General features: G+C 39.0%; 1 protein-coding gene across 4 annotated transcripts in view; it reads left to right on the top strand.

The window, feature by feature from the left end:
• Window positions 1-24,730, top strand: part of USP15 (ubiquitin specific peptidase 15) — a 101,443-nt gene that overhangs the window by 71,746 nt on the left and 4,967 nt on the right. For all 4 annotated transcript variants that reach the window (XM_019543318.1, XM_019543316.1, XM_019543317.1 and 1 more), the window contains 13 exons: window positions 10,462-10,635; window positions 12,055-12,213; window positions 12,919-13,143; window positions 13,560-13,643; window positions 13,737-13,831; window positions 14,022-14,213; window positions 15,063-15,178; window positions 16,113-16,388; window positions 16,781-16,851; window positions 17,236-17,351; window positions 21,075-21,224; window positions 21,866-21,969; window positions 22,888-22,976. In XM_019543318.1, coding sequence (XP_019398863.1) covers window positions 10,462-10,635; window positions 12,055-12,213; window positions 12,919-13,143; window positions 13,560-13,643; window positions 13,737-13,831; window positions 14,022-14,213; window positions 15,063-15,178; window positions 16,113-16,388; window positions 16,781-16,851; window positions 17,236-17,351; window positions 21,075-21,224; window positions 21,866-21,969; window positions 22,888-22,976 — 1,851 coding nt within the window. The remainder of the gene's footprint in view (window positions 1-10,461; window positions 10,636-12,054; window positions 12,214-12,918; window positions 13,144-13,559; window positions 13,644-13,736; window positions 13,832-14,021; window positions 14,214-15,062; window positions 15,179-16,112; window positions 16,389-16,780; window positions 16,852-17,235; window positions 17,352-21,074; window positions 21,225-21,865; window positions 21,970-22,887; window positions 22,977-24,730) is intronic.

Raw genomic sequence — 24,730 nt, 5'->3', positions numbered from 1 at the left:
GAATTTTTTCCTTTAGGAGAAATTTTTATATCAGAGAAGAAAAATGGCCCAGTGGCTACAATAAATGCCCATACTAGTGGACCTATTCTAGAAGTGGTATTGAACAGTGATCCTGATCTACTCTGCCTAATGTGAGGTGACCCCAGAATACCTTGAAACAAGGACCAGCATTAAGCTCACATGGGGAGCAAACTTGGGATTTAATGTTATTTCTGTATCTGTGGAGGATTCTGCATGGTCTTGTGAAGTCGGTGTTGTTGAGGTCTCAACACAGTTCCATGTGTTTGTTCTTTCCTCATCCAGTATTTGCTGAAGTTCTTCATGCCCAGGACCCAAGGAGGCTAAGCTTTATGGAAGCTGATTAACAAATGCTGTCTGTAATCAAAGTCCTATGTATTCTGCAGAATACGTCCAGGACTTAAGTTCTGTCAAAGATATAAAAACACAGGCCTTCTGTTACTAGTTATATTAGCCAAGTATAGACATTCACTTTCTCCTGGGAGAGTTGCTGCTCTCCCAGGAGAAGCCATGAGTTTATAGATGTTCAGGATTTTTTTTTTTCCAGAACAAAAATGGCTTTTCCAAGTGAAAAATAACATGGAAACAGCCAGGGTTAGATCAATCTTGGGAGAGTTTCCCCTAGGAGAGCAAACGCCAGTACAGCTTACTCTTTTGAGAGAAGCCAGAGCATAATCCGCCAGCATCCCAGGGTGTGCTAGACAGCCCTTCCTTCCCCTCCCCCAAGACGGTGTGTCGCTCGAGCCAGATTCTACCGCCCAAGCTGAACAGGGAACAGAACACGCCCACTTCACACTGCCAAATTACGTTGCTGGGTGACAGGCTGACTGAGCAGTTTCTCAGCCAATCAGGGCTACGCTATTCACTGCTGCTATCTTATTTCCATGCAGACTTGAGGGAGTCTGTGGAGCATGCTAAGAAGTGTGCACAGGGCCCCTCTGGCTGTATAGCATCAGTACTGAAGCTCTCTCTTCTTCAAGGGTTCATCATTCAAGTGCACATCAGACCTCTGTTTAGGCACCTCCTGCTAAGGCTTTCTACCAGGAGAACAAACCCCAGATAATTTTCCCAGGTCCTTTGAATATGTAATAAGACAAGCTAGGAAAGCATTTAGAGGAGAAACTTGCTAGAGACACAGAAGATGATGATAATTTTTTATTATCTTCAAACAATAATAAAAAATTCAAAGACCTGCCAGGGGAGTGAGTCAGGCCTTCAAATGATCAGGATGTAAAAGGGGTGCTAAAAAATGAGTGGCCCATTGCTAAGAAGCTAAATGCATTCTTTGCATCTGTCTTCCCTATGAAAGATGTTAGAAAGGTTCCCTCACCAGATTCACTATTCTCTAGGGACAAGTCAGTGGAGTTGACCTAATTTGAAGTCTCAAAAGATGAACTCATAGAGGAAATTGATAAATTAAGCAGTAGCAAATCACCAGGATTTGAGAGCATTCACCCTAGGTCCTAAAGGAGCTCAGATCAAAAATTGCAAGACTACTAACTATAGTATGCAATCTATCAGTAAAAACAGCCTTGGTAGCAGAGAACTTGAGGCTTGCCAGTGTGACTCATATTTTAAAAAAGGCTGTAGAGGGAACACAGAACTACAGGCCAGTGAATCTAACTTTTGTTCCTGGAAAACTGATAGAAACAATAATAATAAAAAAAAATTGTTCAGCACAGAGACATGCATGACTTGCTGGGGAGAAATCAACATGGTTTTGTTAAAGGAAAATCATGCCTCACCAACCTATTACAGTTCTTTGAAGGTGTCAGTAAGCAAGTGGATCGGGGTGATCTAGTTGACCTAGTATTTCTAGACTTCCAGAAAGCTTTTGACAAGGTTCCCCATCAGAGGGTCTTAAGAAAGGACTACAGGGAAGGTCCACTCATAAATTTGTTTTCTATGTTTACACCTATTTCTAATGGTGAGTATAAATGGTCAGATTTCAGGATGGAAATAAGTAAACAGCAGGGTCTCCCAGGGATCTGTGTCAAGACTAGCGCGGCTTAACATAGTCATAAAAGATCTGGAAAAGCTGGTGAGTAGTGAGGTGGCCAAATTTGTCAATGCCAAAATTATTCAAAGTGGTAAAGACCAAGGCAGACTGTGAGGAACTATAGAAGGATCTGGCACACATTGAATACTGTGCCCAGTTCTAGGCCCCGCTCAAAAAGGATATAAAAGAACTAAAGAAAATACTGAGAAGAGTAATACGGATGATTAGTGGTGTGAAGGGGCTTCTGTGTGAGGAGAGACTAAAAAGGCTAGGCCTATTCATTTTGGAAAAAAGGATGCTTGAGGTGGGATACGATAAAGGTTTACAAAATACTAAATGGTGAAGAGAAAGTCAGTAGGGGTTTATGATTTACTGTCTCTTTACAGTACATGAACTAGGGGTCATAAATAAAACAAGTAGGTAGCAAGTTTAAAACTAACAAAAGGACGCTTTTTTACACAACGTGTAAGTAAAGTGTGGAACTCGTTGCCACCAGATAGATGTGGAAGCTGACAGTTTAACTAGATTCCAAAAAGGGATTTGACAGATTCTTGGAGGAAAGGAGCATCTGTGGCAATTAAACGTGGGAGTTAGGGATATAGCCTCTCAACTGGAACACCCTAGACTTCTGAATGCTGGAGGCTGCAAGATAGAGAGGAACAGTGGAAAACCCTCTGGTCATATCCAGTTTTTCAGTCTGCCTTTCCGCATCTGCTCTCTACCACTATGTATGTGACTTGTTATTAGGCAAGATGCACGTATGGTTTGACCCAATAAATGATAGGGGTTTTTATCAGTGGCAACTGTGAAAGCAGTTTTGTTTTTTTCCTTTCCAACATGCCAAAAGCATGGGTCTTTACCTCCCCACAACCACCTCAGGTCAGGCAAGTGTACTGCCAACATCTGTCAGTTGCAATTTAATAAAATTTATTAAACTCATGTTTAGGAGAGAAGGGCAAATAGAATAATCAAAACACCATTGGCCACTGGTCACCCACCCTATAATTGTCTCCAAAACACTGATACAAGCACTAGCTCCTCCTCTCTCCCCCTGCCCCCTGCTGCCCCCGTACTCATTTATGTAGCTTGTTTTCTTTTCTCCTTTAAAAAAAATCCTAATGAAAAAATCTATTTATTTTCCTGAGGGCACATTATTTAGAAGGAACATGAAAAAGTAGTCCTGGCATTAACATGATCATCAGTCTATTATCAGTTATTGCATGCAGTGAGTTATTCCTGGTAAGGACTTCCAGGCTTTCTGTATTAAAATAGACTGACAGAATTAATAGCATCCTCTGTATTCAGTAACCTTTATTAAACATAAAGGATGATAATACTGGCCTTTTCTGAAAGTAACTGTTGCATGTGCATTTATAGCTCCTTCGCTAAAAATGTTTTGACTTTCACTTCCATATATAAAGAATGTCTGTAGTAGGGCTTCTTCCTTTGGATTACAACAATGAGAATAGGAGAGAGTTGAGACTTTAGCAAGAGACCCTGGCTTCTGATTCCTCATAAATAGGGATCTACCTAAATTGTACTGGAAGTGCGCTGCACACTGGCTCCTTTAATCTTGCTCCTTTTGCCACGTGTTGTGTCGTTCTCCCCACATCCCCCAGCTGATTTGCATAGAGGCCCCAACAGCTCTGCCTCTCTGCTTGCTTCTGATCTGTGGGAGACAAAAACTGTGGGTTTAAATATATTGCAGTTGTTGCCTCTCTTGGCTGAGGGGTCCTGGTGGCCCTGCCACTTGCTGCTGATCGCTCAGGAGACAAAAACAGCAGCATATTTAAAACTACAGCTTTGCCTCCTGACTGATCAGGAGCAAACAGCAGAGCTGTCATGGCCCATCCTCAACCAATTACAACAGTGGAGTGGGGTTGGGAATTAAAAGAGAAAAATACCAAGATGCTACTGTGCAGCACACTTCCATCATGATTGAGGTGGTTACCTACTCATACATTTCCAAACCATTTTACTTTTCTAGTTATTCTTTTATTTAGTCCAACAGTTTCTTAAGCTGTAATGCTAATAATCCTCCCTTCCTTCCCTGTTTTTACATTTTTTCAACTTTTTTTCGAAAGAGCTATTTTATGCAATGACATCAATTTGTGCAATTATCAGAGTAAGATCTACTTTAAAGAGCTAAATGTCACTTCTGTAATTGAGTATAGAGAGAGGTTAATACAGGGTAACTTGCAAACTTGAAAAAAATGTATAATAATATCACACAAACGAATTGCAAATGTAGAGAGCATTTAACAGTAAATGTTTCAGTCCCATTCACTTGTGTACACACAGTGAAATCAAGTAAGCCTTCATCTGTAAAATTAGAAAGAGGGAATTGATCATTTACAGAGTTTGGTACAGGCTTAAGTAACATTGTGCTGCCACCTATAGATCTTATCTGGGTATTACTCTAATCCTTTGGTAGAAGGACATCAGCTGCGTAGGGAATGGTTCTGTGAAAACTTAGAAAAAATATCGAGGTCTCAAATCAAAAAGTTAAAATACCAAATATTCATGAGTCAGTTGAATAAAATGGATCAGTCAGTCAGTGTGTTGTGAAAAAAAAATTGAAGTTTGCCAGGTAGACTTTGCAATCTAAAAGACAAATTTTGTCGAGTCCTGACCAGGTCTATTAATGACCCTTGTACAGCTACTTGTAACTGCTTTTGCACACTCCTTGGGATTTTTTTAAGTTCATTAAGGTTTTCAGTGACTATAAAACAAATGCTTAAGCAGCACACGATTTGAGATAGGAATAATGGAATTGCCGTATCTGTATCTAACCTGAGGTCTAGCAACCTGAGGTCTAGCTACATTCTGGGTGCATGCAGATGTTTTAAAAACAAAAAAGCCCTTTACTTTAAACTTTGTGCGCTCCCACAACAAGCCCAGCACATGCCCAAAAGAGGCATTGTGTTGGTTGGACCCAGGATGCCCAGTGTGTGCATCGATTAGGAGCTTTAGTGGATCTTTTTCGGTGCTTTTATCTAACAGGCTGATTTGAATTAGCTTTAGATAAGTGCCAAAAAGCTGCACCTTGCTGAAGTATCCAATCTATACAGATGCTATAGAACTGGGTCAAAGTAACTCACTGCTTCTTCTAGTAAAGCACAGGGTTTTTTAATGTCTGCAAGCAGCCCCTGTTTCTGATTGTAGCCAGCACTAGATGCTTAAGAGACTATAGTAGGCAAATGCAGAGAAATTAAGGCCTCTTTTTGATCTGTAATAAATAGAGATTTCCTTTAACCCTGAACCATGAAGTTGAGCATCCCTTCAGAATGACAGCTCTGGATATTCTTTATTCCTATACTAGCCAATTGCCCATCAAGAAGAACTGGGGGAAGCAGGGGGTTGAGCTGGGGCACCCAACATCCTGCACTGCCACTACTCTGCCTCTGGCCCCGTGCCTCCCCCCTACCCCACCCCTGCATCTGGCCCCTTGGTGGGCCCCTCCTCCCCCCTGCCCCCCGCTTCTCGTCCAGCCCCATTCCCCTCCTTCATCCCATTCTGTCCCCAAGGAGCAGGGCCCAGAAGGGGGACGAGGCCAGTGCTGCTGCCCTCACCTGCCTGCTCCAGCCCTGCTGGGGAATGGTGGGGACAGCGCTGCCATGACAGCGGGGACTGAGCAGCTGGAACAGTGGTGGTGAGGCCAGTGGTGCTGGACTTGTCCCCCCCCCCACCCCAACTGTGACCCTGGTCTTTGGAGGCAGAGGAGGACAGCGGGGAGGGCAAGGCCAGCACCACTGTTTTGCCTCCCCCCACTTCCCCGTTGCTGGGGGATGGCACTGCCATGACAGCGGAGACTGGGGGGGCACAGCATCACTCCCCTGCTCCAGCCCCTCAGTCCCCACTGTCATGGTGGCACTTCTGTCTGTGAAGAGCACTCTGATTGGTTGTTTCAGTAAACATTGTGATTAGAGTGGGAATAAAGTGTTGCAGACAGACTAAGGCTTTTATACTATTAGAATTATTCACCCCCTTTTTCAGTCTCAACTTCTTGGTCCTGTTCATTATGACATGGAGTAAGGTCAGGAGTTGGTACCACACAGCCTATGAAAGCCTTGGATCTGGTCCACAGAGCTTCCAGCCAGGCTGCTTCCTGCCACTGCTTCCCCTTGCTGCCCAGCCGTGTGACAAAGATGAAACCTCCCTGCAGCCACCTGCACCATGCAGCCGCAGGAGAAGCAGGCTTTGCAAAATTGGGTGTCAGGGGGAAGTAGCAGCAGGATCAAAGGTCAAGAAGCACCAGCCTGCCTCAGACAGAACCAAGCCAGGTTGATCTGGCATGCCACTGCAAAACCTTGACTTCCAAGTTATGTGGATCAATTACATACAGAAACTTACAAAACCGTATTTCCTCTTTTTTGTTGTTCTCCTTGAAAAATCTCTAATCCCTATCTTCTCCATTCTTATGAATGTCTTGTATTTGAAAGGTTGTCTGACTTTTTCCCAACTACAGAGTTGGTCCAATAAAAGAGATCACTCTAAGAAATCCTTAGCTGTCACACAAGTTCTGGAGTAGCATGGCTACAACATCACTAGTGCTTGTACTACCTTCTCCATACCATTCATTTGATCATATTTTCCCCCTTTTCATGTTCAGAATGCTATGATGGTACTCGACAAATTATTCCAGATAAGGCTGCAGCACTGATTTTTATAGAAGGGTATTATAACTATCTGTATTCAGCATTCAGTCCCTTGTGCAGCTAAATAAATGTCTTGCCTGCTTCCTTGACTGCAGTTGCATATTGAATAGAGATCTTCATTGAGCTGCCTGTGGTAATGCCCAGATCACTTTCTTGAGTTGTTACCCTTAACTTGGAATCATTTAAGGTGTGTGATTAGTTTAAACATGTATAAGTTTAACAAGTATACATTAGTATAATGAGACAGCAATACTGTTGGCCAACATGTTGCCCATTCACCTTTCTTGTCATTTTTTCAGAAGGTCTTCATGATTTTTGGTCCCGATTAACCTAAATAATGATTGTATGCAGACTCTGCTACCTCAGTACTTGTCCCTTTTTTAAGTAATACAGTGAAACACATGGAACCTAATCCCAAACCTTGAATCACCCCATGGGTAACATTTTGCCTTGAGAATTGACCAGTTAATCCAGTTTCCTTGCTTTCTCTGTAGCCAGTATTTGATTCATTATACTATTTAGCCTCTTCCCTAACTACTCAGTGTCTGTACAAGAATTTTTTCAGGGTCCTCTTGGAATTCTAAATTACATTATAGCTCACACTTACCATCATCTGGCTATTCTGTTCTGTTGTTAGCAAATTTTGAGGGATTTCTGGTTGGCTTGAATAACCTTGTAAGTTATGCCATTTAAGCATTTTGGTTTTATATTTGCCTTTCTATTTTTTTTCTTGTTTTGTCATTACATATTCTTTAAATTTAATCTGTTTTGTCTAAGGTTTCTGTTTCCTTTTGAACTTGTAGGTTCTTTTTAATTAACCTTTTATACTGAAATATCTTTTTCTAAAGCTTAGTATCACTAATTGATACTTGATCCTTCACTTTAGGCCTCTGGCAGACATTACACTTAAAACATGATTAACCGTTTAATCATATCTTTGGTAGTAACCCAGCAGTGCAATTAATGGTGTGATAAAATAGGGAAAAGCCACGAAGTTATAACTTAAAATATTGTAATAACTTTGTGGCTGGTTCCTATTGCACCTTAAATTGAATGTGTGGCCAGGCCAGGTGCTGACTGACGCTTCAAGCTGGGCCACCCAATTTGCTCCCTGCCAGGCTCCTACGCTGGCAGGAAGGCACCTGCACTGGCAGGAAGGCACAATTTGGATCTGATCCCCAATCCCACCTCTTGCTATGCACATGTAGCATGGCAGGAAGTGTGATTATTGGGGTCCGAGATCAGATCCCGTCATACCTTTAATGGAAGGCACTATTCACTTCCTGAATTAGGTTCTGTGGTAAATTAAGACTAAATTAAGCTTTTTCCCCCCCATATAATCTATAACTAACTCTTCCAAGAAATAATGTCTTTAATAAAGAAAAAAAATTTCACTACGCATTGTGCCTTTGTCATTTAATCATTTTATATGTGGGTAGGTAGGTAGCCCCTTATCATTTTCAGACTCTGCTCTTTAAGTATTGTATACATGGTTTCTTTTCCTTGGTCTGGAGACTAGTAGTTATAACCCTACATGGAAGTGGGTAGACATGGGAAATTCTTGTTTTCTTTTATGGAGGTATTTAATAGGGTTTGGGAAGCAAGTTTGAGTTCGGCAGAGTAGATATGGTTTCTTTGATCAGAGGCAGAAGTTGGATGGGGGCTGGATTTCTTTTACGTTTGTTATTTTTGGTTTGTTGGTTGTTTCTTATTTATATATTTACTTTTTCTTCCCTCACCTCCCCCCAGTGTGGGAGGGAAAAAGTGTTTTGTTTTTTCATTTTAATATTTTATTCTGTTCCTACAATTGTTTTTCTTTCTTATTGTAAGTTGCCCTGAGCCTTTTTTTTTTTTGGCGGGGGTGCGGAGGAATGGGAGTATCTGTAAGTCTAATGAAACTATTTTCTTAGCTTTTATTTGTAACTAGGTGCCTATTTTTATTTAGCTACTTCAGCTAACATCTGCTGCTTTTATAGAATTTACCTCTGTTCTTATTTTGCCCTAATTATAATTATATTATAATATGCATTCTAGCTTTTATCGGAGACCCAGGTACTGCTCTGCTGTTAACATACTAATAAGGGAGCAAATGCAGAATGTAGACTTCCTTCTCAGTTTGCTGCAGTATACAACCATCTTTTTTTTCATGGTAATATTAAGTTTAGGTAGACTTCAGTTTCTAATCACTTTAAGAAGCATATGTTTATCAAATCCTATTGTGAAATTGTAATTACTTAAGGACCAAGCTAAATAGGAAACTTTTGGCTAGTTAAATTGAATAATTTAAATATATATATTTTTCATAATAATTTTAATAGGAACTCTTTTTGCTAATTCAAAACTTGTAGCTACAAAATTAGGTGGAGAAAAGAAAAAAATGGCATGCTTTGTTAATCTAAGAATGCACATAGGAAACTTCCAACAATTTTCTGGTATGTCTCAAATTAGAATAAGCATGAAAGGAGAGAGAACAGTTGTTGGACTGGATTTGTTTCTCCACCTTTCCTTTTTAGTGTTCTTCTGTAATAGTGTACTTCTCTCTCCCCTTCTGCCCTTCTCATCATCCTTTATTGTTTATGGCACCCTTTCTTGTTGCTTATAAGGGGAATACAGAAAAACTGTTACAGAATAAAGGAGATAATATTACTCCTTTTCTTTTGGTCTGGGAAGTGGAATGATGTGATATGTGGGTCATCTTTGAGCTGACAAGGCAGAAGTCTTAAAGTGGTATGGAGATTAAATATATGAAAACAGAGTGTGAAGATGGTACTGAGCCAGCTGAAGGAAAAAACTGAATGCTAAGGAGTTTATAAATGGTGTCTCAGCGATTATGTTCTGCTATCTCTATAATTGGTGGTAGAGGAATTAATTCGTACTTGATCACTGAACATGTGACATCATATAAAGTCTTTGAGTATTTTGTGAGCTGTTTATGTAATCTACAGGGGATTCCAGGTTAGAATTAAAATCTGATTCAAACCCCATTGAAATAAACTGGGTTTTGTAAAGCACCAGAAATGTTTACATTTAATGACCAGGGCTTAAATGGCACAGTGGATATAAATCAAAGGCTAGCACGTTGAAGCAAACTGATTAAAGGAAGGACAATAAACATCCAATGAGAAGTACAGAGGGCAGCCATGTCTCTGTTTTTTCAGTGGATATTTGGGCAGATTTTCTTTTCATTTTGAATAAAACCATTGGCCATAATGTTGGGCCCCTGGAGCCAAATTATATTCAAGTCCAAATATAATTTGCCTAAATACCCATCTAAAACCTAGAGAAGTAATGACAAAATTCTTACCTGTATTAATGGGCATGTCAAAATAGCCTTAATTCTTTGGTGTAAATAAGCTAGTTAGTATTGGCCTTTTCATTTTTTTTTTTAATATGAGCTTATAGATAAACATTTTGCAATGTTTTTCTGGGATTGGTTGACAGCAGTACTTAAGCTTTAATTAGGCTTGTTCTTGGAACATACAGGTTGTTTCCTATATTCTAAATGTGAAACTTTTCAAAGCCCATTCTTAGTATTTGTGATGACAACTGCCACTAGAGCAACTGGTATTGATTTTAAACTATGATTTGTCTGTGTAGGGATTGTAGTTATGTTAACAGTATGCTGTACTATTTCCTGCAGATATTACAATTCAGTCAAATTCAACAATAAAATATTTGTATTTAACTTACAGAAAAATGGTTGCTTTAAAGATTGAGCATTTTTACATAGCTTGTTAAAATAACTCTTTGGTTGTATCTTAAGTAATATAATGTTTCCATTCACAGTGTCTGAGCAACACCCCTCCACTTACAGAATACTTCCTCAATGATAAGTATCAGGAAGAACTGAACTTTGACAATCCTTTAGGAATGAGAGGTGAAATTGCAAAATCTTATGCAGAACTCATCAAGCAAATGTGGTCAGGAAAATACAGCTATGTCACACCAAGGGCATTTAAGGTTAGTATTTAAGTATAATCTGAACGCCAGTCAGTTTTTCACAGTTTAAGTGTAGGAAATATGCAACAATTTAGTATAATAGGAATTTGAAATTTAGGCATTCCACTCCTCTAACATATTTGCTGCTTGCCATAGTAAAAGACAAGATGCTGGACCCAGTATGGCTGTTCTCATGTCCTTAATTTGATCATCTTCAAATTTTTTCTCCTTCCCCCCAATGTTCAGATGCCTAATTTCATATTGGGACATTGTGATGTTTTGTTTGACATACTCTAAACAAATTTTATCAAATCAGAATTTTAAGTTCTGTCCTGTCATAATTAAACATTTTTCTTTAATTTGTTTGAGGAATTTGTTATTTGGGCTTAATGATCTGTTTACTGCATGTGTAGTTCTCTTTAAAATAATCTAAACTGTTCATAGTACTTGAAATAAGGAACAACTCTGTACAAAGGAGTCATTTTATAAGGTTTTTTTTTCTTTCTTTAAAATTAGTGCTGTATTTTATTTTTTGGTTACTGTTAGTAAATATACTGGGGGGGTTAATCCCCACTTCCTTTTGGTTAATTCTTTTGTACCTTATATTCCCTTTTATGTTTTTAATGGGGTGTTGGGGGGGGTTGTTTGTTTTTTGTTTTTGTTTTTTTGCAACTCCTTCTAAAAACATTTTCTTTCTTGCATTTTGTGTCTCATTTATAGTCCGTTTATGTTTTGGATTATAGGTATGGGGATTGTTTCTTTTTATTGGACTTACTTGGTTCTGACACTGACACCATCAGTCTGAACAACAGTAGGGCACTTCTGTCTTGAAGTGATCTAGCCTCACAAGTAACAAACGTTTTTACAAATTAAAGAAACTTTAAATTGTTGCCAGAGCTCCATCATTGTCCTTTCTGATGAGGGAAGCAGGCGTGGAGTAGGATGTGTTTTACACTATCTCTGCCTTCCCATCCCTAGCCAGCACCCCGGTTTTTTCCTACACTTGGGTGGAATTGCGGCCCCAAGCAGAAGTATGGAGGTCTGATTGCCAGCCTCAGAACAACACTTTGGAAATACAATATCTATACAGACCTTGCACTTATTACTTTCTCATTCTTCATCTAGTTTAATGATCTTTAAGTCTGTTTCTGAGAAACCAGAGAGAGGTGAGAGAAGTTAGGTGAGTAGTCCAAAATTTTACAGGAGTTCTGTGGAAGAACTGAGAATAGAACAAGATGCTCAGGTTAACTAAAAGATACCCTCTGCAGAAGTTTCTCTCTGTCTGTGTTCACCTTCGTAGCTTTTCTGCTGCAGCATCCAAGTAGTAGCTATAAAAGGAAACATACAAATTTAGAGCATTAATTTCTATGCTATATGTTAGTTTACTTGAAATCAAATGTGTTAAATTTCCAAAACAGAATTATTATCTGTTCTTTCTAGACACAAGTAGGACGATTTGCACCTCAGTTTTCTGGATATCAGCAACAGGATTGTCAAGAACTCTTAGCTTTTCTCTTAGATGGTTTACATGAGGATTTGAATCGAATTAGGAAAAAGCCTTATATTCAATTAAAGGATGCAGATGGGAGGCCAGACAAGGTAAGAGACTTGGTGTTTGGGAGGTTTTTTAGTTTTAGTTTATTACTACGGTAAGTTGTAAGACACTATTAAGGCATTCATCCTTTTAGTGCTGCTTAGGGGATTACTTATTCTGTGGAAGAAAACTTAGGGATACAGAAATTCAGGATATTTTCTAGTCTGTCTTTAACTTGCATAATTCCTATTTACTGTGAAAAGAAATAACATGTCCAGGACTCCATGAGGACTATTTGCAAATAATACTACTTTCAGCATACCTGCTTGAGATACCTTTGGTTGATCAGCTGGGGAAGCAACTCTTCCTGACCCACTTGATCTTCTACTTGGGGTTTGTTTGTGTTTTTTACTATACTTGTCCAGCTACTCCCAATATACTTAGGACTGAAGAATTTCCCCAGATAAGTTACATGCATGTAGATTGTAGTTCTCTATACTATTTCCACTGTGGTTTGAGATATTATACCTCCTTTTATCCATTTACTCAACCATACAAAGCATCTTGGACAAGTTAAATTATAAGTTACATATACAGGAACTGGATTCTCAGAGTTTGTGTTTTTAGTGTTTGTGTTTTGGTGTTTAACATTCAGGTGTGTCCAAGTGTGAGTTGCTGCTATCAGTTGTTTTGACTTTTTTTTTCTGATTCGGCTCTTGTAATGCAGTTTTTGTAATGCAACTATAACCTAGGTTTTGCTTCACTTTTAGGTGGTTGCTGAAGAAGCCTGGGAAAACCATCTAAAAAGAAATGATTCCATCATTGTAGATATATTTCATGGCCTTTTTAAATCCACTCTAGTTTGTCCTGAATGTGCTAAGATTTCAGTAACCTTTGATCCCTTTTGTTACCTGACACTTCCATTACCCATGAAAAAAGAGCGCACTTTGGAAGTTTATTTAGTTAGAATGGATCCACTTGCTAAACCTATGCAGGTACGTGATTTATTTTTCTCTCTTTACGTTGTTGATTTCTGTGGTGTTAAAAGAATTGTTTGTATTCTTTATGTGCTCTTTCCAATACTAAAACAATCTTGGCAAATTTTAATTGTTTGAATTATATAGGTTTTGGCACTCAACTATAGTTACCTGATTAATGAAGGAATTTTGTTAAAAAAATTCTACTTAAACATTCTACATTAAAGCCAGTCAGTTTCAAAGATATTGATATGTTTTGTGACTAGGTTTTTAGTAATTTTTAATGTTAAGTCTTATTGACTTTCACGTGGAACTAAATGCTGTAAATACTGCAGACAGTGAGAATCTATGTAGAAGCTGAATATATGACAAGTTATTTCATACATACATCTCCAATACTTTACGGATGATAAGTTGTTATATTTTATTTTTAGTACAAAGTAGTTGTTCCAAAAATTGGAAATATAACGGACCTTTGCACAGCCCTGTCAGCTTTGTCTGGTGTTGCTGCAGATAAGGTAAGACCTTGGAGTTCTTTGCTTAATATTGGGCGGTGTATAAGTACTTTCAATGTTAAATTTAATAGTAATTTAAATTTTATTTTCTTATAGATGATAGTTACTGACATATACAATCATAGGTTCCACCGAATATTTGCCATGGATGAAAATCTGAGTAGTATTATGGAACGCGATGACATCTATGTGTAAGTGCAAGTAATATATTTTTGTGGTGACTAGTCAAGAAATACCTTTCTATTAACTATATAGTTGTGTGCTGTTGGCATTAGTTTGAGCTAAGCCACTTCCTGGCACAGCAGGAACATGTAATAGAGAGATCTTGGTTTTGTCGTGATTTTCTAAATGCCCTTTATTTCTGTTTTTCTACTATTTTAGGTTTGAAATTGCCATCAACAGAACAGAGGATACTGAGCAAGTAATAATTCCAGTTTGTTTAAGGGAAAAGTACAGACACACTGGTTATAGCCACCATAGTGGTTCTTCACTGTTTGGTCAACCTTTTCTTATAGCAGTGCCTAGAAACAATACTGAAGATAAACTGTACAACCTTCTGCTGTTAAGAATGTGGTAAGAATATTGCTTAAAGAAAAAGTTGAATGTCATCAGTATGAACAACCAGATTCTGTGTATGGCTGTTATTAATATGTTTTGCTAATGAACTGATTAGACTTTCAACAGTTATTTTACAGAAAGTAAGCATAGTTATTTTACTTCTCGTGTTGTAACCTCTTGATCTAAACTAGTTTGTGATTCAGTTAGTTTTTGTTGACATAATACTATCAAAAAAGTGTCCCAGGTTTTGGGCGTGTGGTGAGCAGGAAGGTTGGCATTTTGATTAAACTAATGGTATATTATGGTATAGCCACATAGGAAAGTTTCACCAGTTTTACCAGTATGGTTAAACACTGTAATTATAAAATAAAAGTAAGAGCACTTTTGGTTATTATTTAATTCACTTCTGAGCAGCATAACTTGACTAAAAAAAGTGCCCACACTGGTAATTATGCTGTTATAACCATAAGTTTGAATTCATACAATACCCTGATATTAGTATAACTTTTCTGTCTAGACTAGCCTAGAAAAACAGCTCAGTTTCATGTATATGTTTATGGGTGACACAATAAAAATGTGTTTGCTATCTCATTAAACATAAACCAGCATAGAGCAAAACAAGCTAGACATAATCAGATGATTTTGCCAGAAAAGAACAAAAGAAATGAGTTGAAGAATCTCTCTAAATCTTACAGCAGTAAATTCTAAAGTGAATGTACTTTAGAATAGTTAGTGAAGTGCTATCAGAGTACAGTATGTAGTAATATTTCTAGTGCCTGCTGTTTTTCACTGTTTATAATTAAACTATCCAAATGTTAATAAAAAACCCCATTGATAAGAGCACTTATTTTTGTTTGTTTTTAGCCGATACGTAAAAACAGGTACTGAAAGTGAAGACACTGATGGATCCCTACACTGCTGTAAGGACCATGGTATCAATGGTAATGGCCCAAATGGGATACATGAAGAAGGATCCCCAAGTAAGGCGCGTGTGTGTGTCTGTGTCCCTGGTTTAATATTTTGCATTTGGTTTCAAACATTCACAATTTAAAAAGCAACTTACTTTGACAGCCTTCTTTGTAGCCCAGACTGGCTTGACATATCCCACCCCCTCCAGGGTCTGACAGCATCACTGCCAGCGAGTGTACAAGCCACAGACTGATGAGGGTCACTCATTGAAGTACTTCTAGTTTTTACTCGGCTAAATTTGTCTCCCAAGGTGGCAGTAAAATGTCATGCTATTTAACTGACCCCAATTTAAGTATTAAGGTGGATTTTTTTGTTTGTTTTATTTTTAAAAAGCTTTGACAGTTGAACTTTCTTTTCAATTGGGTAAGGGCTTCAGGCAGATAATTATACTAAACTCAACAGGAGTGGGGTTTTTTTCCTTTTAACTCTGACAGTAAAATAGTTTGTCAATTGACATTTGTTACAAGAAACTTACTAGAAATAGAACAGGAGTTTGACCTGTTTCCTTGGAATTAAACTTATCTTGGCATTAGATTCCCTTTTGCCAATTGGACATCTAGTTGTTTTTTGGAAGCCTGGGTTTGAAAAACGAAAATATTACTTTTGTCTTGACTTTCTTTAAAAGTTCAAGTCTTCACAGGGTTTGGGGAGCTGAGAAAATATTTCCTGAGCAGGGAAATGAAAGCTAAAAATATGGAGGGAGTCCTCTCCAGTCTGTGAGTAATTGTATACAACTGTATAACCAGAGATTGTATGAAGAACTTAACAGGAAGCTGAAATGCCATGAAAGTCCTGTTGAGGCAAACAAATACATTACTTTCAGATTAAGTCTTACTGACTCTAATTTGTGATGATTCAAATTCATGTAAATAAATAAGTCATTTTAAATAGTATGGAAATGGGTGAGTTGTTGTCAGGTTTTTTCATGAGTTGTATTTTTCTCAGGTGAAATGGAGACAGATGAACAAGATGATGAATCCAGCCAGGATCAGGAACTTCCTTCAGAGAATGAAAACAGCCAGTCAGAAGACTCAGTTGGAGGCGACAATGATTCTGAAAATGGATTATGTACTGAGGACACTTGCAAAGGACAACCACTCACGGGGCACAAAAAAAGATTGTTTACATTCCAGTTCAATAATTTAGGCAATACTGACATCAATTATATCAAAGATGATACCAGGCACATTAGATTTGAGGACAGGCAATCTAGGCTTGATGGTAAGTAAGTGGGGAGTACACTGGCTAAATTTGATTGTGTTGTCTTTTTCTGATGCCACTTGCTGTAAGCAACTTTGTTCTTTTCATCTGTTACAAGTGTTCCCCTCTCAGTGCAGATATATGCACCAATGTGCTTGGATATTTTCTTGAAGACAGCGTAAATCATGTCTAATTACTGCCAAAGAATATTTATCTTGACAGTTGAAAGCTGTTAATCTCAAACACAAAACTTCCAAGTATTTAAATTAAAGCTAAGGTTTTTTTGTCCCTTTTTTAAAATTTTGATAATAGTTACTTCAACTCATTTTGATTAATATTTCATCTAAATTAAGCATATGCTGATGAAGAAATAATTTGTAGTTTTAAGCAGGAAATATGTTTTTTCATCTTAGAAAGATCTTTCCTTGCTTTGGATTGGGATCCTGAATTGAAAAAAAGATACTTTGATGATAATGCAGCTGAGGTAAGCCATTTATGTTCCTCAGTCTTTTCACCATTACCAAGCTTTTAGCATGCCAGGCATATTTGGGATTAACCAATTACTGTATGAAGTGTACTTCTGTAGAAACATTTAAAGAAAACATTAAGATACAGCATGGTTTTTATTAAATCGTATGTTCAGACTAAATATGTCTCCACATGAGAAACTTTTTGCATCTAGCAAGGATACTTAAGGCTCCCTAATTTAGTAAAATAAGTCTGGAGGTTCTAAAATTAATTTTCACTTCAACATGTTTGAGAACTTTCCATATTTAGGAGCTTGTAGTTACTGTTCATAGTAAGACGATATCACTAAAATGAGTTTTGTTTCATTTGTTCTCTTAACTCAAGAAATACTTCTCTTTAGGACTTTGAAAAACATGAAAGTGTGGAATATAAACCTCCGAAAAAACCCTATGTGAAATTAAAAGATTGCATTGAACTGTTCACAACAAAGGAAAAACTAGGTGCTGAAGATCCATGGTAAGGGCAAAAATGAAAATTGATATGATGAATTAGCTTTGTGTTCAGTGACTTCAAAACTGTAATCCCTGGAGTACCTCGGACAGCTAATTGGTCACTTAATGTTTTTCCACCTACTACCTTGCATGAAAAAATACCTAAATGTTTTCTTACTACATGAATAGTTGCTGTAATTGCTACTGAAATTTTATGATTGTGGATGGGGAGGGGTGAGCTTAGGGTCCCTGCATTCAGGAATAGGCAGGCATCTGTTCCAAAAGAAGCTGTTAACCTGTGAATCTGATTTCAGCCTTAGAGCAAGTTGGAAAACTGCTTCTTTCACTTTGAAAATGCTAAAATGAGTGTGTTCCTGCTGATAAGAAAACTCTCATCATTTAATAATTTCTTTGTACACAAATGCCAGGTTCATTTGTATTCATGCTTATGCATTCCTATATGAAAAGTAGGTGCACTTAAGAAGCTGTCTCCAGAATGGATAGAATCTTTCAAATCTGTGCAGCTCTTAAATGTTCTGGCTGTATATTGAATTTACAATTTACATACAGGCTGTGTGTATTTCAACCCCAATTCTGCTACAAGATAACATCTGAATATTGTCACCTGTGTGGTGTTGTGGTGTGCAGATAGTTCAAACTGTACAATGTAGAAACCTCAGGCAATCTCTGTTTCAGGGTGTCCTGTCCAAATAATGCAGACTAGTACAAAAGCCTATTTTTAAACAATGTATTTCATGCCCAGAAACCCCCCTAGACTAATATTATACATATATTTCTTACACGAAAAACGTGCTACAACTAGTTTGTTGCTTCACGTGCCAGGATTTTTTCAACTCTGACCCAGGACAGGCATTTACCACTTTCTTATAACTTAGGCCATGCAAGTTAACCTTTTTACTCAGAGCTGTCATGGCCCTTTGTGAAGTCATGAACAAGCCTTTATCTAGTTTAAGTTTCAAGTTGTAAGGACGCTAGATTCCATTCCAGAATTCCTGCAACAATTAGAAGTCGGGCTCCATGCATCTTAGTGAGTGCTGGGATAGCTTTAATTTGATAATCTAGCGTTGTTTTGTATTTTTTTCCTCCCAGAAAAGACTGGCCAGTGCTGCCCCTACAGGTCTAGGTCAGTACTGTTCATGGTTCTCTTGGACATGAACTGAGATAGCTAGTTTGGTCTCCATTCTAGTTTAAATCTCTTAATTTTCTATTTAGCTCAGGGGCTGGTAATCTACAGCTCATAAGACGGATCTAGCCAAGTGCCAGAGGACTTCAATAGTATTCAGCTGCTTTGCCCACACTGCAGCTGCAACCAAGTGACCAGGAGCTTTCTGCTGTGCCTCAACCAGGCAGCAAGGAGAAGTTACAGTGGCATTCAGGTCCTAGCACTGGCCCACCTAAGACCCAAGTTAGGTCATTCTTACCCACTGCTGGGAAAAACTTGCAGACTGCTGGTTTAGATCATGGGATATTTGACCAGTGTGTAGAATACCTTGCTGCACTCCAGCAAAATGTCCATACTGAAATGTTATACCTAAAAACAGAGAAAGTTTTCTCTTTAGTACCAGATAACAGCGTATCTCCATACTGTGTCTGTATTTAATCTATAAAAAGAACCCAATTTATTATATCTAAAATATCTTATCTTCATGCATCTGAAGTTACCTGTCTGCAATCTTTGGATGGATCTGCCCATCTATTGTACACTGAAAATCTGTATCCATTTAACTGGTTAAAGACGATATCCTTAATCAAAATTACAGCTTCAAGTAGAGTGACTGACTTGTGATTGTTCAAATTATTTGTATGCAAAATTCATGATCTCCATCTAAACCAGACCATTTCATATACCACTTTCTTTATAAATCGTTTTCACTTCAGTAGTGAGCCCTAGCTATTAAGAAGGCTTTCTGATTGGATAGATGAGCCCCCCAAAAAGTCAGTACTTTTGGAAGTCAGTGAAAGGCTGAGCATCATTACTTGAATGACCCGTGTGTTGTAGCTATGTAGTTTTCCTCTTGTCCCTTTTTGGTGAGCAAGTTGTGCTTGGGGTTTTTTGTTAGATGTAGATCAAAGGCACTTGGCACCAAATCCAGATCATTTTTTTTTCATAGAGGCTTAAAGAAGACTTTGATTGGTTCTAGCCACTTAAGTCACTTGAAACTGGTCCAGATCAGCCACTTAAGCTATGTTGTGATTTAGGTCAGTGCCAGGAGGTACTTGAAGCCTGTCTTAAAACCAGAAATCCTACGTGGCCACTGAATACATTGTGATATGCCACCAGAGTACGCTAAAAACCTGTAGGGAGTGATGGTTGTGATGTCTACTTTGTTCCTAATAGGCTAAAACCCTTGCCTAGGAAGTGGGGAACTTTAAGTTATAATTTCTTGTTATCTTGAGAAGATTATAACCTGCATCTGACTCTGTACTCGTGTGATGAGGACACTCACCTGTCAAGGAGGAAAATATGGGTTATAGTTACTGTTCCTGTAGTTATTTCACTTTTTTCTGTTTTTTTTTCCAGCCAATAAATGTCTAATGCAAAATGGATAAACAGTCCCAGAGCCCAGGTCACCTTATTCCCTAGGCAGTACTACCATTGCTGGGCTACTGAGGCAGGATTCCTTTTGCATCTTTTTCTGGCCCCATGATTCTTCCACTCTTGGCTGCTAGTGGTTCAGCTAAGCAGGAGGAGTGGAAGGAGCTCCCATCCATGCTAACCTCTATAGTCTAACAGCTAGGGTACTCTCTTGGAAATGTGAGTTTCAGTCTCTTCAAGCATAAGAAGGCTAAAAGCCAGGTTTTCCCCCTTCTGGACTTGTGATCTTAACTGTTTGTTAACTGAGAGGTGAGCATTGCCACCAGCTCTCTCTTTTTGAACTCAGTTTTGTTGTCACTGTGTGTATGTATCTGTATCTGAAAACCTTTGAACTGATTGGAAGAATTAAAGATCAATGACCTGCTGCAATAATGTTACTAAATAACACTTTTATGGTAGAATTGTCTTTAAGTGGGACCATTCATCTTGTCTGGTACTTTCTTGGGAACAGGAGTTCAGCAGTACTTTTTAAATTAGTATTAGACCTTCTTGCCAAAAACTTGTATTCCTGGTTTCACACGAGAAATATCCAGAGGCCATGTGCAGCTGAAGAAGAATTTATTTTGCACTTCATCTGCCTGCCTTGTCTTCCTTGTAACAGTATTGTCTAAAACATGGGTGTCAGGCTTAACCCCCTTCTTCCCCACCCAAACAAGAACCAGACACCACACCTGCAGTGGCCATGAGGATTAACATGGCGGTTGCTTCCCTACCCGGCTGTTGACACACACTGCCAACAGGGCTCTGTGCCCCAGATTTTGGTGGTGAGCTCTGGCCTCTCTACAAGCCCCAAGTATCTTCTCTTTCAGTTAATCTAATTTACTGAAATTTTCCATATACCTTTAACTTCTCTCGAATTAAGAGTTCAATAGCACAGAAATTACATATAGTCTTTACAATTTGACTCATTTTCTTCCTTTAAAATATTTTAAGTGCAGCCCTCTCTGCTTGACCTGGGGAAGGATCAGTCGGGGTAAAATTAAATGTTAAGGCAGCCATGGGAATATACTTAAAGAGAAATGTTTGGTTTTATATGGGTAAACCTTTAAATATTCACTTCTAAACTGGAGTGTTTGTATACATTAGCATGCATAAAGAGTGTAGGTCTTAAAGTGAATGTCTGTCTTTTAGGTATTGTCCAAATTGTAAAGAACATCAACAAGCAACCAAAAAGTTAGATTTGTGGTCGTTGCCTCCAGTTCTGGTAGTGCATCTAAAGCGCTTTTCTTACAGCAGATACATGAGGGACAAGTTGGATACGTTGGTTGATTTTCCTATAAAGTAAGAAAATAATTACTTCACTTCTAGCTTTTGCTTTCCTAACATGTCTAAAATATGCATTTAAATTCATAGTTATATAGAATGGGTTTCTGCTTCATTTGTAAATATGTTGGTTCCATTTATAGATCCAGGAAACAGCTCAGTGCAGACTGTGGGCGGGAGACCAAGTAGTGTGTAATAAGTGAGATGCTGATACATACTCTATTTCACAGGTGCAAAGTTACTGTAATTGTTCAAATTATTTGTATACAAAAATGACAGGCAAGATGCTGACATGTAGGTATGAAAAGTAAATTCCCTTATTGTATTGGCAAACGGTTTTGCAAAGTGTGTGACTTCTGTAGCTATCCAGTTCAGGTGGATATTTTATATTATTCTTTTTATATAAATGTGAAGAAAAAGGGTTGTATATGTGCACGTGTTCAGAGTGTTCCCATATCAGCTCTTACTGTGAGGAAATGCATAGCAAAATTGTATCAAATTGTGAAAGTGCAGTTTTTGCTCCATATGAACCTTTGTACCACTGGCTCTGATATGTGTTAAAATAAAGTCCAAAGAGCCCAAAGGAACTAAAATGTTAAGCAGCAGCTAAGGAAAAACATTATAATGCTGATATATATATTTTTTTTTTTTTTAAACAGTGACTTGGATATGTCAGAATTCCTTATTAATCCAAATGCAGGGCCTTGCCGCTATAATTTGATTGCTGTGTCCAACCACTATGGAGGAATGGGAGGAGGGCATTGTAAGTTAATTTTGACTACCATCATGTTGCGCTGTGGGTGCATTTACACATTCATTAATGTGCTGTAATTACAACGCATTAGGCTTAGTACTGGTAATGACAGGCACTAACTTAATGCACTGTAATCAGAGCTACTGTGCATTAGCGCAGCCGGTTTTTATGTGATGCCAATGCAAAGTGGTTTAATTCTACTGCACATTAGCACTCTTCTTGCTAGCCACTCTAATGCACAGCAGAATTACTGTACTGTGACGTTAACATCTCATGTAGACGCGTCCTCTGTGTGTGTGCGCACACTCATGCACACACTGATATGAGCTCTTCATCAACTTCAGGGGAGTTTTTTAATGGCCGAGGAGGAACAATGTAATTAATTTATTTGTAACATGTAGAAGAGGCCTGTTCTCATCCCCCTTAGCAACAGTACTGATTTAAAATGGGATTTCAAGAAAAAATTTACATAATGTTGCACATAACTTTTTCTAGGATACAGATTCAGACAAAAAGTATGTTGTCCTCTCAGGGCTTTAAGCAACTTGCCTTGCCTTCCTAATCTTCATATTTATGCACTTGTATGTCTCGTGTCTCATAAGAGACAGGAAAAAAAGATGTGGTTTAAAGCCCCTTTGGACCTTTATTTTGACCTATAGTTCTTTTCTTGATTGTACACCCTTGAGAAGGAGGAAGTTAATTTGGCAGGTGTTCCCTTGCAGTTAATATGATAAAAACCTAAATCTGGAATATTTTGTTCCCCAAGCTACAAAGGAAAGGCTGGTTGAAAGGATGGATCTTAGAACTATGATCCAGCGATAATATTCAAAAAAACCAAATGTTTGCCTGAGACCAGCTTTGATGACTTCTTTAGTTTTGGGGTCAGAACACAATCACTAAAGACTTGGGTGACTTGCTTTATTGTAGATACTGCTTTTGCAAAAAATAAGGATGATGGAAAATGGTACTACTTCGATGATAGTAGTGTGTCAACTGCATCTGAGGACCAAATAGTGGCAAGTATTTTTTTTCCTTATAAGAAATATTAAGATAACTTTTAGGTTTTCCTGATGTATGGTTAATTTGTAACTTTTTAGTAATCTGCCATGTTTTAAGGAATAGTATGGATGCAGAACAGTGAGGAAGAATATTTTGCATTCAAAAGCTTGTGTAACTTTATCTCAACTACATAGTTAGTCCAATAAAAATATCACCCTTGGAAGGCTTTGCATTGCAAAAAGAAAATTCAGCAAACTGTAGGTGTATTATTGTTGATACCATAGTTACTCAAATATAAGGTGATCCTGAATATGAGAATCCCCAATAATTGGTTTCTAAATTTATTATAAATTTCCTGGTGTAAAACCTAATTTCAGGTTTGCCTTGAAGTTGTCCCCCTCCCATTGATAAAGCAAGAGAAATAAATCTGAGGAGGGTCAGGTAGCCACCTTGCCCTCTTCCCCTCCCCACCCCCTTGCTCCCTCCTTGCTGTCAGACCCTACTCTCCCTGAGCACATGGAAGCAAGGGGCAAATTTGAAGTCACTGACCTTGAAATAAACATTTGTGTAGTAATTTGCCTATAGGTAAACTATTAGAGCAGTGGGCAATTATTTGGGCCCACAAGCCACATAGGGAAGTTTACTGAGCTGTGATGACAGCATGGGGTTGGGGCCCAAGAGGCCCAAGAGGCATGATCTACACACACCCCTGCGATGGGTGCAGATTCCACAGTCAGGAGCCTCATGCTGTCACCACCCCTAGCTTGTCTGCATAGCCATGCACCCTGCCCACATGGCTCCTGGCCAGTCTTCATGGAGACCCTGGGATCGTGGGGTGGTGACAGCATGGGGCCAGGGCAGAGCCATAGTTTGCTGCCTATGCATCCTGTCCCTGTGCTGTCACTGCTTTGTGATCCTGGAGTCTCCATGGAGACTGGCCAAGAACTGCACAAACAGAGTGCTCATCAGGGCAGGCAGGGAGCTGCAGCCAGGACTAGGGCCAGGTTGTTGTGGCAGTGACAGCCTGGGACTGGGGCCAGGGCAGAGCTGCAATCCACTCCCCCCACATACCTGCCTGTGGAATCAATGATGCTTCTCACAAGGGCATGCAGGCAGCTGAGCATGGCTTTGCCCTGGGCCCCAGCCCCACATTGTCACTGCCCTGAGATCCCAGGGTCTCCCTAGCCTCACCTACCTGTCTCAGTCTTGGACATTGCTCCCCACTGGCCTGCAGCCCCATCCCAGTTCCCAGGCCTAGTGCCCTGCCTGCATGGGTCCCACCGCCAGTGGTGGGTGCAATTCATATGGGTCAGGGTGCCCAGCCAGTGAGGTTGGATCCAGTGGCTGCAGTAACCGATGGACTTGGGGCTCCTGGAAAATGGAGTTCAGCCACCATGCCACCGCAGCCCCACAATACACCCAGGGACAGCGGGACTGGCCCAGACTGCCCTGTGGACTGGGCGGAGCCCAGGGAACTGCCATGAGCTGAACAAAATCCCTCAGTGGGTTGGTTTCAGCCCATAAGCTATATTTTTCATAGCTTTATATTAGAGATACCCATGGATTTAGTTTATCCAGAATTGATGCGGGTTACCTTTTCTGAAATGGCTCCATGTACCTGTGCTAAAACTCCATAAACACACTTTTAAGTAGCACTTTGACACCTTGTATATTTTATAAATTGTGCGTGAAATTAGTCAAACCAAAAGGGTGTGATTTACCATATAGTTCACTGGGCTAGGCCCCAGCTGAGTCAACAGCATTTCAAGCC

Source organism: Crocodylus porosus, unplaced genomic scaffold (genome assembly GCF_001723895.1).
Source record: "Crocodylus porosus isolate Cpor-Errol unplaced genomic scaffold, CroPor_comp1, whole genome shotgun sequence".
In the NCBI taxonomy this organism is placed as follows: domain Eukaryota; kingdom Metazoa; phylum Chordata; order Crocodylia; family Crocodylidae; genus Crocodylus; species Crocodylus porosus.
Note: the sequence above shows the minus strand (reverse complement) of the source record. Positions and strands in the feature narration are given on the sequence as shown.